General features: G+C 43.6%; 1 protein-coding gene across 4 annotated transcripts; it reads left to right on the top strand.

The window, feature by feature from the left end:
- Positions 1 to 1,060: 1,060 nt before the first annotated feature.
- On the top strand, positions 1,061 to 11,783 carry Chtop (chromatin target of PRMT1). 4 transcript variants are annotated; one of them, XM_051199398.1, is made up of 7 exons: positions 1,064 to 1,378; positions 2,968 to 3,049; positions 4,332 to 4,485; positions 5,346 to 5,429; positions 7,508 to 7,694; positions 8,535 to 8,672; positions 10,638 to 11,783. In XM_051199398.1, exons 2-7 carry the CDS (start codon positions 2,985 to 2,987, stop codon positions 10,841 to 10,843), a joined length of 834 nt encoding a protein of 277 aa, XP_051055355.1. In that variant the 5' UTR covers positions 1,064 to 1,378; positions 2,968 to 2,984; the 3' UTR covers positions 10,844 to 11,783. The 4 variants fall into 4 exon arrangements, with proteins under 4 accessions (XP_051055358.1, XP_051055355.1, XP_051055357.1 ...); XM_051199401.1 differs by lacking the exon at positions 8,535 to 8,672 and having other exon boundaries at positions 1,061 to 1,378; XM_051199400.1 differs by lacking the exon at positions 5,346 to 5,429 and having other exon boundaries at positions 1,067 to 1,378; positions 7,511 to 7,694.
- The last annotated feature ends 5,968 nt before the right edge of the window (positions 11,784 to 17,751 follow it).

Genomic DNA, 17,751 nt, shown 5'->3' with positions numbered 1-17,751 from the left:
ATCAGCTAAAACCTAAGGGGCTGAGCACCCCTGTGATTTATATGCTTTATTGGATTAACTGAGGTAAGAAGACCCACCCTAAAACTAGCCACATCTTCTAGTGGCAGCCCACATAAAAGGACACGGGAGTCCTGGACATAGTGATGCACACCAATAATCCTAGCACTCGGAAGGCAGAGACAGGAGGATCTGTTTGAGGTCAGCTTGGTTTACAGAGAGAGCTAGTTCCAGGACAGCCAAGACTATACGAAGAAACTGTCTCAAAAAACAAAACCAAACAAAAAGCCATCTGCTGGGCAGTGGTGGCACTCTTTAATCCTAGCACTCATAGCTGGGTGGTGGTGGCGCATGCCTTTAGTGCCACTCAGGAGGCAGAAACAGGTGGATCTCTGTGAGTTCGAGGCTAACCTGGTCTATAGATGGGTTCTAGTACAGGCTCCAAAGCTACAGAGAAACCATGTCTTAGAAAAAAAAAAAAAAAAAATTCTAGCACTCTGGAGGCAAAGGCAGGTGGATCTTTGTGAGTTCAAAGACAGCCTGGTCAACACAGAGAAATTCTGTTTCGAAAAAACAGACAAAAAAAAAAGAAAGAAAGAAAGAAGGAAAGAAAGAAAGAAAGAAAGAAAGAAAGAAAGAAAAAGAAAAAAGAAGTGGAGGAAAAGAAAAAGAAAGAAGAGAAAAACCCATACACTGCAAATAGGGATAAGGCCAGAGCAAATCACCCCAGGCAGGCTCCGAGGTCCAAATAAAAACATGTTAGAGTTGTCTTAGGCTTAGTGATGAGGGAATAACAGAATGCAAACATTGCTTTCAATGAAACCTAAGCCGCTCTTGGCAAACCAGAAAACCCTCTCAAAATGGGGCATAAACTCGTCCATTAGTTAGTCTAGAAAGTACCCGAGCGATTAAGGCCACTGGCCGCGCCCCAATGCGGAGCACTACACCTAACTGAAGGGACCTTGGCAAAGTCCCTGCGGATCCGCCCGCGATTCCTGCGCCGGCCAAAGCACCCACTTGCCACGCCCCGAGTTGCGCGCGCAATGACGCAAGTTCACCGGCGCCATTTTAGCCGGTCACGCTGCACTGGTGGGCCCGGCAGCCATTTTGTTTTGGACACCAAGCGGGAGTTGGCGCGCCGGCTGTGGTGGCACAGACGAAAGGCAGGAAAGGGCAGGCCTGACGAGCGGGAGGATCGGCGGGCTAGACACCCCAGCCCACAACGAGTGAGCTTCGCATCATACCGTTTAAGCATCTAACCCAACCGCCCAGCTAGTTAACCCGAGCGGTCCCCCGTCAGCTCAGGTTCGGCCGGCCACCGGCCCGCCCGCCGCAGCCGTGGTGGCAGCCCCGGGAGGAGCGCTGGCGTCCGTCTCCTTCGGTGAGTTTCTGCGGTGAAAGCGGAGGCGGGGCGCCGTGGGGGCAGGGGGCAGGGCGGCGCGGGCAGCAGGTGTGGATGGACCTGAGGTGCGCGTAGGCCGGGGAGGGGGCGGAGCCGGGAGGCGGGGGCTGGACCGGAACCGCGGCCAGCAAGCGAGCCGGCGGGGTTGTTGGTGCTGGTTTGGGGTGGCTTGTGCGTGTGGTGGTTTGGTCTGGGCTTTTCGCTACTGGGCCTTGAATCTGGTGCCTTGAACAAGCAAGTGCCCTACACTCGAGCCCCAGCACCCCCCAGAGTGGTGTTTGATGGGGACAGCAACGGAAATAAGCAGCCGACCGAAGTGGTGGGGGTCTTGAGGCTTTGAGGATGGGCTGGAAAGTTAAATGAATAAACGCTACAGAATATAGCGGCAGCTCTAGGTACTTGTTTTCACGACACCGAAATTGAACCCAGAATGCTGATGTGGCTAGACAAGCGCTCCGAGTTAACATCCCCAATTTTTTTTTTTTTTTTTAAAGCTTGAGACAGAACCTCGCAGGTAACCTAGGCTCGCCTTGATCTTGTGCCATCAAGTCTGGCTACGGTTAAATTTTTTTGGAGTGCTCTTGAGAGAACTCTCAGAATACCCATTTGGAAAACCTGTTCTGCTTTTACCCTGCCATATCTTACTAGAACTCCACTTGGATTTGGAGTTGAGTATCGATTTTGAAACTAGGCATTTCTTTCATTTGATGTGTGATGGGGGGGAGGAAAGGGGGGAGTAACATGCCATGGCCTCAGTCTGTTATACCATTTTGTAGCAGGAGAACCTAGGGCTTCATTAGTGCTAAATAATTACTCTATCACTGAGCTCTATCCCCAGCTCCTGTATTTCTCCTGATCCATGGCTTTCAATTTTCTGTAGACATCCAAGATTCACCTAGGTAGCAGCCCTAACCCCAGTTGCTGTTCCCCAATCTTCGTGGCCATATTGTAGTTTAATTGCTCTGGGTCCAGACATCAAGGTAAAATTTAACATTCCTTGGCTAAATCAGTCTAGGTTGAAAGGACTGTTCTAGATTGAAAACTCCCTAGGCTTTGCCTACATCTGATTCTATCATTTTGGAGACCTTAGCAAACATTCTCCAGACTGGGGCTCTGACATTTTAATAGAGATAACTGTGATATAAACATTCTTTTTCTTTCAAGAAAGGGTTTCTCTGTGCCTTTGGTTTGGAGGCTGTCCTGGAACTAGCGCTTATAGAGCAAGCTGACCTCAAACTCACAGAGATCTGCCTGCTTCTGCCTACCAAGTGCTGGGATTAAAGGCGTGCACTACCAACGCCCAGTGATATAAACATTTTTAAAATGAACTTTAATATGGTCAGCAATTTGTAAGATAGGCCTTTTATTGGTTTATGCTTTGCTTCATGTGAAAATGCAATCTTCAGCTGGTAATTGTGGTACAAGTCTTTAATCCCAGCACCCTGAGGCAGATTTGAGTTCCAGGCCAGCCAGGTCTACACAGAGGAATGGGTCTCAAAAAAAGGAAAGAAAATGCAATCTTGATGATTCGGATTTGCTTTACTCATTATGCATATTGTCCTTTGTAGATTCTCGGGATTTGAAGATGGCTGCACAATCAGCGCCGAAAGTTGTGCTAAAAAGCACCACCAAGATGTCTCTAAATGAGCGGTGAGGCAGCCAACAGCAACTTCAGCTCCTTCCTAAGAAAACATTACTTAAGTTGGCCCTGGGGTCCAATACACAAAAAGCAGTTGTAAGCTAAATAACAGAAGGCTACAGACCTCTGTTCTTAATAGCATCTAATGTGGTACAGAAAACAAATTGGGCGGTTGTTTCAAAACCCCTTGTCAGTAGATTTTTATATAAGCTATCTGAAATATTTACCTGGTGGGATATATTTTTTTGAAAGACTCCTCACACCCTCCTTTTTTTAAAACATTGATACAGGGGTGGTGCAGCATGATGGTATGGTATATCCTGGCTGCAATAGGCTTGCTGCCTAGTCCAAGGCCAGCAGTGTTGTGTCTGGCCTGTAAGAGGCAGGTAGCAAGCTGTGACTATGTCCAAAGGCCCCTGAATGTCATTCTTGGGCCTTGTAAGAGGCACTTGCTTTGCTCCATTTCACTTTCTTCCCATTCTGCTTTTTAGTTTGTTTCGCTTTGAATTCTTTTGACATCTGTGTGTTTTCTTCCATTTAACTTAAATCATAACAGAAATGATAGAATGTCTTTGTAGGCTCTTGAGTGTCTGAACTAATTTAACTTTCTCAGAAGTACTGAGTTAGAAAAAGTGATTATTTGAGACAGAAAAATTAAGTTATTGAAAGGCAGTTTTGTTTCTGATAGTTTCATTTATGTGGTGTCTTTTACCATTTATCATGTTACTGCTAGAATACTTATGGCATTTATTGTCTGTTTTTGCTTCTAAAGCAGATACACTTCTCTGTTCATATCTTAAGATGTGATGCATTACCTGTATTTGTGTGTGTTACTAAGTAGTGTGTTAGATTCTAATAAATTTCCATAACTTACTTGTCTGTATTATTTCAGTGACTTTGAAGGTGTTCTGGTCCTTCCTCTGTTTGTCCTTAGAATGAACCTTCACTCTTCAAAGATGTAGGCATTTTTGTTTGTCTTTGTAACTGCATCTCTGTCTCTTGTCATCATATTTGCTTAATGCGTGTTTTTCATGCTTTCCACTTCTCTAAGAGCTGTTACCTGAGCCCTTGTTATCACTTTTAATTGTGCTGCACTTGGCTGCGTTTCTGAGTTTCTGGTTCTTGCAAGTTTGTGGAAACAGAGGAGTCTTTAACCCACATCAACCTTGATCCAAATGTACCACTTTAAAGTTCGTGGGATCTGGAGCTCCTGGTCTAGCAAGCCATGAAAATGCCAATAAGTGTTTTATAATAAAGCTTTTATTTAAACACCCATTTTGTTCGACCTTGAAGCTTTACTAATATGCTGAAGAACAAACAGCCGATGCCAGTGAATATTCGGGCTTCGATGCAGCAGCAGCAGCAGCTAGCCAGTGCCAGAAACAGAAGACTGGCCCAGCAGATGGAGAATAGACCCTCTGTCCAGGCAGCATTAAAACTTAAGCAGGTGAGAGAATAGGTGTTGGCAGTCTATGTCAGACAATCCACCAAGGCTGTCAGGATATAATAGATGATTACAAGATGGCTCAGGGCAAAAGCTGAAACTTAACTGAACAAATGTTCAAAGAATTCCGGTTTGGGGAAGTACCAATTAAGTAACTTTCTTTGTTTTTAAAAAGTTTTTTGTTTTGTTTTTTTCAGAACTGGGTTTCTCTCTGTATCCCTGGCTATTGTAGTACTCAACAATGTAGACCAGGCTGGCCATGAACTCAGAGATCTGCCTGCCTCAGCTTCACAAATGCTGAGATTAAAGGTCTATGACACTACCACCAGGTTTAAGTAACTGTTTATTATCTTTCTCTTTTAAGGTGTTTGACACTTCTGTAGCCTGTTTGTTATCAGTGAGGATTGATTGCTTATTTTCTGATCCTTGCTCTTAAAATAAGAAAATTTTAAACTTTTTTCTACAAAGAACCTCTGTTTAGTCTAGGAGCACTGTTTGGTGGTAGAGTATTTGCCTAGCAAGCCCCTGGGTTCATTTCTTGCCTCTTCCCAAAAATCAGGAGAGTGACTTTGTTTTAGTTGCTTTTCTCTCTATAAAAATGATTTATAAGCTGGGCATTGGTGGTGCACGCCTTTAATCCCAGCACTCGGGAGGCAGAGGTGCAGAAGTAGGCGGATCTCTGAGTTCAAGACCAGCCTGGTATACAAGAGCTAGTTCTAGGACAACCTCCAAAGCCACAGAGAAACCCTGTCTCAGCACCTAGAACAAGCATACAGGATAATTAGATGGTAGTTCTTTCACATTTCCAGTAAGAGGTAACCCTGTTTAGGCCTGAAATAAAACCTGCTCTTTATCATTCGTAGACTTTATATGCAAGTCCGGACAGTGGCTGTGGAAGGATATGTCCAAGCTGTGGCTGGGTGTCCAGAGGGCGGTGCCATGCAACTGTAAGGATTTTAACTGGTAGCACTGCATGGCTGTGCATAGAGTCAGCACTTATAACACCCACCCCCACTCTGAATCTTTGGGCTCACTGACTGAAAATAAGCAAGGCTTTCTGCTTTGTCTACCTTTCAGCCTTGGAGTGGTTAAGTTCATTTGTGACTCAAGAGAGCAATAAGTCATAGGCCCACCATTTTCCAAAAGTAAATGAAAATCATGACACTTCTGATAATACTGTGTGAGGTCCTTTGAAGGAACTACCCTCTGCGGCGGCAGCATCCATTCTGCATTGGTGGGATGTTCTAAATCTGTTCAGTAGCCATATGTCCTGATAGGAGCTTCCAGTGTGGCTAATATCATGGAGGGACTAAGGCCAGATGAAGGGCATATGGTGGTTATCTCAGCATGTAGAGGCATTATAGCTCAAGGCCAACCCAAATTTTGTTTAGTTTTTGGTTTTATCTATTGTGTGGTTTTATGATCAGGATCTCACTATGTAGCTACTGCTAGCCTGGATGGAACTCTGTATGTAAATCAGAATGGCCTCACATTCATGGGAATGTACCTACTAGTGCCTCCAGTGGGTATATGCCACTACAGCCAGATCAAAAACTAATTTTTTTTTTCCAATATAAGTAGACTCGTGGTTAGTGGCTACTTTTATTATACAACACAGTTCTAGAGTGAAAACTGAGTAGTATTATCAGTTTAAAGTGTCCAGGATGGGTAGAAACTAAAGGTGGAAATGGACTTCACACTGTACAGTTCAGGAGAATGAGTATACTCAGTAATTGAGCATGGGAGTGCAGTCATGACTTCATAATTGTGTGCTAGGATCTGGAGGTACTGTTCAGTGGTAAAGTATTTGCCTACCATGGGCATGAGTTTCATGCCCAGCACTACAAAAAAATAATTACGTGCTAATTGGGGGAGTGACAAGACAAGCTCTTGGGATTGGTTTCGCCTGCCTGTGTTAAATGTCTGTTAAGAGCCTTTCTCTTCTAATTGGAAGCATTTTAAGATTTTATGCCAGAAAATTAATCATAATGCCTCAACAGCTTTTTCAGAGCTCTTAATTTAGGAAAAGTATATGTGCAACAGGCATTTGTATATGCCTATGCTGTTAGTGTATGATGGGAGTGGATTGTCTGTAAGAACACCATTTTCATTCATATTGACTGGCTTTATGGAAGAACAGAATTGCTAGGGCCCTGGTTGTGTTCAAGTGTATATTGTCTCCTTTTCTTTGAAGAAATCTAACTCTCTAAGATGTGATCTTCAGAGTCTTTTGAAGAAACAAATTATTGAAAATTGATATCCTTGTTCTCTGTGTGGCCCTTTGTGGTTAATAGTTTACTTGTTTCCATTTTAACATGAATTTGGCTGACTTTCTGAAAATACATTTGAATTGTGTGTTTAAGGCCATTTCTTCTGGCTTAAAGAAACTGTTGGCAAGGAGAAATGTGGAATTTGCAGATTTTTAAGAAATGTAAGGAAAGGAATGTTGATTTTTTTGTTTGTTTGTTTATTTGCATCTTAAGGTAAAAAATAAAAATAAAAAGGACCGACTGGAGATAGATACTCAAAGGGAAACTGGAGCACACTGGCCTCTTTGACTGAGAAGCCAATCTTGTCTAAGTCTCAAGAATTCAAGTGAACTTGTAATTTAAGTTTACCCAGAATGTGATGCCCTTCCAATGGTGTGTGAGTAAGCCTTTGAAAACAGTGTAGTCTCTTGGGCAGGTATGGATGAAGGCATGTCATTGTCAACCTGTAGCTAAGAAGCAGCAAGTTTACAGCTACTACTGTGACTTGAGTAGCCACAATAGTAAGGTTATCTGCCAGTGCCAATGTTGTGGACCATATTGAAGCTTCTCAGAGCTTTTGTTCTGGGTCAGAATTCTGCTTTTGTCCATATTTTGAGGTAAATAAAGTCTTCGTTTGGGATCTTTATGTTACCCACAACAGGCTTATACCCTCCACACCAAGTGTCTCACTTGCCTCTTTTATCCTATACTTTAAATTGCCAAGTCCCACTGAATTGCTTTTTTTGATCTCAATCCTCTAACACCTTTTCTTCCAGAAGAGCTTAAAGCAGCGCCTGGGTAAGAGTAACATCCAGGCACGTTTAGGCCGACCCATAGGTACCCTGGCCAGGGGAGCGATTGGAGGAAGAGGCCTACCCATAATCCAGAGAGGCTTGCCCCGAGGAGGACTACGTGGGGGACGTGCCACCAGAACCCTGCTTAGGGGCGGGATGTCACTCCGAGGTCAGTGTTTGTGTGTAGCTGATAGTGGTTGGGCTCTATCCTCTTCCCCTTTCACTTGGGCTGCTTATGGTCATATTTGTTTAGCATCTTTTAATCCTAAATTTGTATTAATCTAATTAATAACTTTTGAAATCACATTTTTAGTACTGCTGCATGTATTTTATTGGTATCATTCCTTTTCTGGTAATATGCAATGGTAAGAGGCTATGGCCTACATAACAACAGGTAATCCATGTCATCTCCATTCCATTTGAAAACACCAGCTGCTGCTTGAATCAAAGCACATTCACGTTCTGGAGTAAGTCTAAGAAATGTGTGGTTAGCATGTGCAAGGCCCTGGGTTGAATATCCTCAATACCAAGAAAAAAAAATTATGGGTCTTTTGGCCTGTGTCATGACTAACTGTCTTCCTTCCTGAAGTGAAAAACTGTTAATCTGAAAGAGAATGGACAGTTTGATCCATAGTGCCTACCTATCTGTATCATAACTCTTTGGACACTGTTACCTGTTCCTTTTATAAAGTTCTTATCCCTTCAAGAATGTATTGAAAATAGAAATCGTAGTAGCATTTATTTTTAAATCTACCATAATGTCAGGCATCTGATTATTAGCTTATTAATGTATGAACTTACTAACTAAAGTCCCAGCTTTTTCCAAAGATGGCTATGGTCAGAATTACTGAATTGAATAAGCTGTTTAATCTGTTCACACACACTGCAGTTTGCCCCACCCAGACTAAACATTAACTAATTATCTTATTTAAACCGCCTTCCTTTGGTTAGAATCTACTTTGTCTCTCTTGGATTTACCTGCATATACATTGTATGCCTCCTCTCCAAGGTCAAAACCTGCTCCGAGGTGGACGAGCCGTAGCTCCCCGAATGGGCTTAAGAAGAGGTGGTGTTCGAGGTCGTGGAGGTCCTGGGAGAGGGGGCCTAGGGCGTGGAGCTATGGGTCGTGGCGGAATCGGTGGTAGAGGTTAGTCAGCTACCAACTTCAGAGAGTAGCTCCCCTTATTTTCCTCCCTTCAAAACTTAGAGCCACCTTTCTGCACAGCTTCAAGTCATAGGCAGGCTTGTTTGTTTGTCTTGTTTGTTTTTAGAAACCCTGGCTTGTTTACATGCTGATAATTCAAAGTCTATTAGGATTAAGGGTCAGATACATTTGCCAGAGCCATGTTTTAGGCATTCTTCTTGGGTTTTTAGAAATTGTTCTATTAAAAGGATGCAATGATCAGTTTGGGATTTTCCCTTTTTTCTGTATCTACCTGCTGTTGTCACCACCACCACCACCATTACACACCCATTCCATAGCCTAAGCCAGATTAACTTATATAAGAGAAGTAGAACTGAGATGAAGTGCAGTGTAGAATATTTAGCTAGCTAGCATATATGAGGCATTGGGTTCAGTTTTTTACACCATAGTAACAAAATAAGAGGGAGATAAAGGTGAAGGATGTAGCTCAGCGGTACAATACATGCTTAGCTTGCAGGAGACTCTTGATCCAGTCCAGCAGCACTCTGAGGTAGTGGCATGAGACCTGGCACCTGTTGTTGACTCTGAAACCAAGTAAATTAAACAGAGAATTTGTGAAGAGCCAAGATCAAGGTTGAAAGTAAGATGTGTTACTATCAATTAGCCAGCTGACTGTTAGTAATCTTACCTTGGTGCCTTGATTCTTGTCTTGTGATCTCAAGGGTCAGATTAGAAAAGAGTTTAATGATGGTGGTGTCAGTACCAAATTTCATGGGAGCTTTTCTGGCGTAGAGCTTAGTAAGAAACTCCCAACACCTGTTGATAAGTTGAGCATCTCACTCTTGTAAGCTCTATGGATAATTGTTCTTGTTTTTTCTAAAGTGTAGGACAGGTCTTTGTAATCCACCACATTGATAGTGCTGAAGAGTAACTTAGAAAAGAACATGTGATAACAACGAAGGTGTATTTTCTTCTCTGCCATTATGTCACTCTGCTTATTGAATGAATGCAGTACAAGTTTGATGGGTTCAGGATTTCCATATTTCCAAGACAATTTCCAGGTTGTCTTGACATGGTTTCTGAGAGAGGCTTCAGAGGTTGGAAAGGCTGAATTTTGGTTAGTGGATTTCTCAGATGATAGTTGTCCTAAGGTGACCATCCAGTCAGAGAAATAGCAGCTAAGTTTTCTCTCTGGAACAACTTTTCAGTCTTTGGATATATGGAATCACTTCATTAGACTTATTAAATTTAGAACAGTTGAGATAACAATCCAGAAGGTTAATTAATATAAATATCCTTGATTCTCTGTGCCCTTTTTACTGCCTCCTAACTAACTAGGATTATACATACATAATGTGTTTTAATTATAAACTTACAGTAAGTCCCAAATTTCAGGTGATGCCTTTGTCTTGGGAATCTTTGTTAATCTTTATTAATATTGTTTAATATTTTTCAGCTAATAATACACACCTATAATCCCAGCAACTGGGAGGCTCTTATTTTATTTTTGAGACCGGGTCTCCTGTAGCCCTGGCTGGCCTTGAATTTCTGGTTCTCCTGCTTTTGCCTCCCAGATGCTAGAATTACAGGTGTTTATTATGTGGTGCTGAGGATTGAACCCAGGGCTTCGTCCATACTAGACAAGCACCCTATCAACTGAGCTACACTCCTGCCCAGGAGTATAAGTTTAAGGCTAGCTGGTCTGCATGGCAAGACCCTGTCTCAAAGTGGGAGGGGGCAGATTTTTTTCTTTTAGTAGCATTTAGAGATGAATACTTAAGAGGGATTCATTGTGTGTGCTTTACATGTATTGCTTCCTACCCAGTGTGTTTCTTGTTTTTCCAGATTTCTCTTTGCCCTGTCCTTGAGCTTATCTCAGCTAGGCTCCCAAATGGAGCACTTTTTCAAGGATCCATCAAACCTATGTCTAACTGTATTCTTTCTTTCTTTTTTTTTTCATTTGGCCAGGTCGGGGTATGATAGGTCGGGGAAGAGGGGGCTTTGGAGGCAGAGGCCGAGGTCGTGGCCGAGGGAGAGGTGCCCTCACTCGCCCTGTATTGACCAAGGAGCAGCTGGACAACCAATTGGATGCATACATGTCGAAAACTAAAGGACACCTGGATGCTGAGTTGGATGCCTACATGGCACAGACAGATCCTGAAACCAATGATTGAAGCCTGCCTGTCTGCCGCCTGTTAGACTCTTGTTAAAGTCACCACACCTATAAAAAGAAAAAAAAACCTTGAGAAAACATGAGAAGAAACCTGATTGATGCTGGAAGGACCTATCACAATAGGCTATGGACTTACCTGCCACTAGTTGGCACATTAGTCTGTTCCGTCTACTTTTTGATACTGTGTTATACAAAACCCTATTTTCCTTTGATTTGGTTGAGTTTGTTTTATTGTTTATCCAGTCACCCAGACTTCTGTTTGAACAGGAATGCGTTGGCCTTGTGAGTGAACATTTTTCCAGCCTCTGCTTCACCTGACATTTTAATATTTTCTCTGTTCATCTTTATGATCCCAAAAAAGGTTCCCAGAAGGAGCCTGTGTTGTCAATGTGTGGTCTCTGGGATAGAGTTCTATATCTTCCTTAAAAACTTCCTGTTAGTAACTAAAACTAAAGGTGTGATGGTGAAGGTAGTAAATTGGAAATGCTGGTATTGCTACTGCGCTAGAAATGGTTTATACATGGTAGCAAACTTTGATTTGGTCAAGTTGATGTGCTGCCTATTTAACATAAATGGTAGCTGACATGCTGAGTTAGATACGTACAATTCCCACCCTAAAATAAGATTTTCTTTGGTTTTGTGTCATGTCCAAGAGGCTTGTACACATCCTGTATAGAAGGAGCCATTTGGTCTGGCATATGTGGCAGAAGAAACAAGGGTGGGAGACTGTTTACAAACTGACTGCTGGGAAGGGGTCATATGCTGCTCATGCTGAAATGCAGTTACCTGTGTTTGTCCGAACCAATCTTGGTCTAAACCACATAACTGGCTTTATTTGACCCTCTTGAAGGCTTAAGTTCAACCATATTTTGTCAGCTGTTCAGTTTCAGTGGAATCTTATATTTCTGGTTCATTATAACAAATTGTTCTCTCAAATTCAACCCAAGTTTTCTGTTTATTTTTTGGGCTCCTTAAAATACTATATAACCTTTTTTTTTTTTTTTTTTTTTTTTTTTGTGGTGTTTTACTATGTCCCTTTTATGGTTGAAAGTTCCCATATTAAAATTCTGGGTGTAGCACACGCCTTTAATCCCAACACTCGGGAGGCAGAGGCAAGCAGATTTCTCCTGAGTTCTAGGACAGCGAGGGCTACACAAAGAATCCCTGTCTCAAAAAAAACAAACAATCCTGGGGTGGGCATATATGGCTTTGTAGAAAGTAAAACTTTTCCTCTCTTTTGATTAAGCTCTTGGGAAGAATTACCCACCTAGAAAGTACTGGTATATTGGCCCAAGGTACTGTTTCTTTTTTCTTTTTAAAAGATCACAGCCTGCTAACTGGTGTGCATTAAGAGTCAGGAAGGAAATATTGGACACAATCATCTGAATGGAAATCCTTGCTTGAGGTGGAGAGTCTGAAAGACCCAAGGGAGATAAACTTTGGGGTGGAGGAGACTGGTGCTTGTGTAGATCTCAGCAAAAGAGAATGACTCTACCCACCTACCTCATGGAAAAGTTCAATTCCTTACCAGCCTTGGGCCCTTCAGCCTCACCTGCTGCATACAGTTCTGTGTCTCTCCTAAAGCCTGTTTCCACCTCTGCTGTCCTCATTTCTTGGTAATGCCCCAGGTGGACCAGAGAGCAAACCTGACTCCTAATCAGCCTTTGAAACCCACTCAGTTGCCAGAATCAAACAAGGCCTCATTGTGTCACTAATGCATAGGTGTCTAGAGAGAGTTGACCAGCTGAAGCTTGACTGAAATTTGAAGAAGCTGAGGAAAATTTAAAGATAGGTGGGAAGAGCCAAAACAAAGGCAAAAGGGTTGTTCGTAATCCAAGCACTCTGGAGACTGAGGTGGGAAGATTACATACAAGTTGAGGCTAGCCTGGGCTACACGTCAAACAAGCAGAAATATGTTAAGTATCTTGGAGCCATATGTGTGTGAGAGATTTCTGTGTATGTGTCCATGTATGTCTGCTGAAGGTCAGAAGAAGCTATCAAATCCCCAGTAGAGTTGCAGATGGCTGTTAGCCACACTTAACTGCCAAAGCACTGCAAGTGTGCGCACACGCGCGCGCGCGCACACACACACACACATATTCGTAATCCTGGTGGGAAATGAGACAACGGACAAAATCCTAGCTACCCAGTTGCTATGGCAAGAGCCCTAAGGCAGCACCCTTGAATGTCTTGGTGCTTTTAGCACTAATGCCTATTTTACTGGCAAATAAGCCTCATTCAGACTGGCTCAGTATAAGGCAGGCCTAAGGAGGCAAGGGCTCTAAAATGTCTGAGGGCCTCACCTGACCACTTACCTCCTCTCTTCCTGCCCAACTTAAGCCCCAGTTTTTCCACTATCCAAGAGTATTTGAGCCTTATTTTCATTGCCTTAACCTCATGTGCAAACATTTTCATCATGAGAATACTATTCTCTGAACTCTGGTCCTGTACCCATACCCAGCACCACTCTATTAACTAGCAATCCACATCTAGATGTGTGAGGTTCTGCTTCCTGTTTTGTATTTTGAGGCTAATTTTTGTTTTGTTTTTCAAGATGAGGTTTCACTCTGCATCCCTGGCTATCCTGGAACTCACCTAGACCAGACTGGCCTTGAACCCAGAGATCTGCCTGCCTCTACCTCCTGGGATAAAGGATTAAAGGGGTGTACCACCACCCCCTGGTTCTTAATGATTAGTTCTTAATGATATAGCATAAACTGACCTCAAACTCATGGTCCTGCCTCACCCTCCTGAATGTTGGGATTACAGGCACATGCCACCATGCCTTTCTTGTTTCTACAGTTCTTTAGGTTGGTATGCTGATGAGGAGTGGCCCTGGTACCCTCTTGCTCACTATAGATGGCAGAGTGGGTAGGGGTAGGGATGGAGGTCCCCACTCCTTGGGTAGGCTCCAACCTCCTTCACAATCTGGCTAGTGAGTCAACCAAGCATGCTGGGGATCCAGGCTGACCACATAGCTCAGGGTATTGTAAGAATATAGGGATATGATAAAGCAGACCAAATGACAGCTGTGGGCTCTGTGCTGATGGCACAAAAACCCCTTAGGCCCACACTGGGATTCACTTCATTATCTTTGACTTGTGTTTACCTTTTTAATCCTATCAGCCCAAGACAACATCCATGGGAAGGTGATGCAATAGAAAAGCTTCCTGGAAGGCATCACCCTCCTTGTAGAGTGGGGGGGGGGTGATGGGAGAGAGGGAGAGGGAACTGGGATCGATATGTAAAATAAAAAAATAAATAAATATAAAAAGAAAGAAAAGCTTCCTGGAAGTATGATGAGAAGGGGTCCCAAAATGCCCTGTGACCTTAAATTCACTAGAACATTCTCTAAAGGGATGGGGAGGGGAGCTGAGAACAGATCAGGGAAGGAGGGAAGACAAGGCCAGGACCACAGCCTCATTCTTATCCTTTGTGATTAGCAAGAGACCTGGCATTACCCAAGATTTCACCCAAGCAGATGGTTGCTCTCCAGGAATAACTCAGCAAGTAAGCAACTAGAGCCACAAGCTGCCTGACTGGCTATGCTTAACCTTTTCCAGCACTCACCCTACAACTCTTGCAGCTCCTCCACTGAAACATAGGGTACCTTAAAGCTCTGGCCTCCTGGAAGAGCAAGCCCAGACTATCCCCAACCTTGTTCTTTGGATTGGACAATAGGCCAAAGGTGTCTGATGCTGAAGTCCTTGGGTAAAGTTAGGAGGCATCGTTCTCGTGCACCTACCCTTACACAAGTGCACAGTGTCTCACCCAGGAGAAGTATGGGGTGCAGGTGGCTTCCAGATCGGGGCACTTTGTGCTACCTGAGCCAACACAAGTATTTTTACAAAGCTTCCTTATGCACCTACCTTGGGGCAACCAAGACAGAAAGCTAGTCAGCCTAACCACTGTTGAAGGGGTGGGGAAGTGAAGTCAGAAGAGGGAGCTTGAAGTGAGCTGGAAGCATTGGAATCCAATAGCACCAACCCAGCTGGTTAGAAATCTAGGCAGAAGGGAGGGTTGACCATGAGAGCACAGCTAATCAGCAGGGTACACTGTGCACCAGCCTGCTTACAGAAATTTCTGTGTGTCAGCTGAACTATTGTCATAGCTGCAAATACAACTTATACACTGTCGTGGTGGTCTATACCTCTAGGCCTGACTTCAGGAGTCATCCCTGCTATGATTGGGGAGAGGCACTGGATTTAGGTTGCTAGGGAGCAGTGGGGTTACCTAGTAGACAGTGAAAATTAAGTGACTTCTCCTTGGAAAGAGTAGGGAGTATCTGTCCAGGCTGAAGGTGGCTTCCCTGGGTAGGTCTAATACAGAGGATTCTTGAGTCAAAAGTTAAGAAGAAAATGAAATGTGACATCAAAGAACTGAGGCCCAAGTCGGAGGCTAAGAAGTCAAAGTCACCCAGGATCCAGCCCCTCCACCACTTAGGACTGTAAGAAGCTGCTGGCATTGTGATAGTTGATGAACAGTACCTAAGAGCCCTCTGCCTAAGTCTCATGAATGCGTAGCAACCACACTGATGGTATCCCACCATCACTGACATCCAGTCTGGGCACATGCAGTCATACCAGGTACGATTGCTTTCACAGGTGTTGAACACCTTGCTCAAGCTCACCCCATCAACCAGCACCCTGCAGTCTACACGAACCATGAAGATTTCAAAAGTGAAAAGGCTGATAAACCACAAACGGCCCATGCTGGACCACCATGGAGAAAACAAAAATCAAAGACGGACCCACAGAAAAGTGAGTTTGCGGAGGACCACAGGGTTATCAGGATGTTAGACAATCATGGTCTCTGCATTTTCTTGTACAACTCGCCACTAACTCTGCCCTTTCCTCCCTTCCTCTCTCCTGATTTCAGGTACTCTTTTCATACTTTGTAAACATGTTGATACAGTTCTAAGAAAACTAAATAGTTCAGATGAGGTGGTGCAGGCCTTTCATCTCAGCACTTGGAAGGGAGGGGCAGGTGGATCTCTGTGAGTTCAAGGCCCACCTGGTCTACAAAGGGAGTTCCAGACCAGCCAGGAATACACAGTGAAACAATGAAAGGCACCCTCACAATGTTGCACTAACTCTTTTTGTCTTCTCAGTAAAAATAGTTCTGGAACTCTTGAATGTTTCCTTTGCCCTCTGACAGAGAAGGCTGGAAAAACATTCAGAAGGAAATGTTGCTTTCTAGCTCTGGTGGCTTCTCCCACATTCAAGGTCCTGGGATGTAGAACAGTCAGTGGCACCCAGTGTCCACAAGCTGCTTTACAGCAGTATGCTGAGGGCCATCTCCCATAAACCACTCTAGCAGAACTCCAGAGGGCAGGATCCAGCACTGTCCACCAACATGGCATTACAGTGAGCTTGATCTGTGTCCTCTTCAACAATATCTGTACCTCAGACAAGGGGTACAGGACTTTGTATCTGCTTATCTATTTTTTCCCTGTATGCTTGATCTCTGTGAGTTCCAGGTCAACCAAGGCCACAGAGTGAGACCTGCCTCAACAAAACGAAGTGTATATGACAGGATTCACTTTAAGTATGTTTAAATATACAGTTCACTAGCAGCAAGTGCGTAACATTGTATCTTCCCAAGATGGGATACTTTACCCATCAAGCAATCCCATTCATCACTCCTCCCAATCCAGTTCTACTTTTGTTGTTTCTCAGTTGATAACCAGGAGCCTTGGGCATACTATACAAGTGCCTTCACATGGAGCTACACCTTCAGCCCCATCCTACATTTTTATCTCTTATGAATTTGGCCATCCATATAAGTGAAACTATGTGATATTTATCCTTTGGAGGTCGGATTATTTTGTATAGCAGAAGTGTTCTTAAGGAACTGAGTGGTGGTGGCACACACTTTTGATCCCAGCACTCAGGAGGCAGAGGCAGGCAGATCTCTGTGAGTTTGAGGCCAGCCTGAGTTCCAGTGCAGGCTCCAAAGCTACACAGAAAAACCTTGTCTCAAAAAAAAAAAAAAAAAAGTCATTAAGGGCCATCCATGGCGAGCCTGTATCAGGATTTCATTCTTAATTCCATTCCTTTTTAAGGTATATACCATTAAAAATATTCTTGGGTGGAGGGAGGTTAGTGAGATTCTCAGTGGTTAAGAGTTCTTTTTTTTTTTTTTTTTTTTTTTTTTTTTTTTTGATAGGTTTGGAGACTGTCCTGGAACTCTCTTTGAAGACCAGGCTGACCCCAAACTCACAGAGATCCATCTGCCTCTGCCTCCAAAATGCTGGGATTAAAAAGGCATGCGCCACCACTGTCTGGCTAAGAGTTCTTATCTTACTGCTCTTGCAGAAGTCCCCAGAGGGGTTCCTACATCAGGACGCTCATAACCATCTGTTAACTCTAGCTCTAGGGAATCCAACACTTCTAGCCTCAAAGCTCCCAGGGATCTCATGCCTCTGACCTCGAAGTGCACCTGCAGTCATGTGTACCCATATACACACATGCACACACACATACACAGTTTTAAAGTAATAATAATAATAAACACCAATTGGGCTAGAGGGTGGCTTGGCAGTTAAGAGCACATAATGCTTTTCCAGGGAACTGGTGTTTGGGTCCTCGTACCCTTGTCAAGCAGCTTACAACTGCCTGTAACTCCAACATTAGGCACCTGCCCTCATTGCAATCATGTATACACATAAACACATCCAAAGCAGGGCCAACAAAATGGTTCCAAGAAAGTTAAGGTGCCAGATCTGCAATGCCAGGAATTCACATGCTGACCTCTACACATATGCCATGCATGGCACAGATATCTACATACACTACACATGAACACACAGGAAACAAAACTGAAAATTAAATTGGAAATGTCCTTAGGAGCCCAACCTGGTACTAGCCTGTATCTGAATCAGGAGGATCACATATTCAAGTCCTGCAT

This window comes from Phodopus roborovskii, unplaced genomic scaffold (genome assembly GCF_943737965.1).
Source record: "Phodopus roborovskii unplaced genomic scaffold, PHOROB, whole genome shotgun sequence".
Taxonomy (NCBI): Eukaryota; Metazoa; Chordata; class Mammalia; order Rodentia; family Cricetidae; genus Phodopus; species Phodopus roborovskii.
The sequence above is the reverse complement of the archived record's forward strand: the minus strand, read 5'-3'. Positions and strand labels throughout refer to the sequence as shown.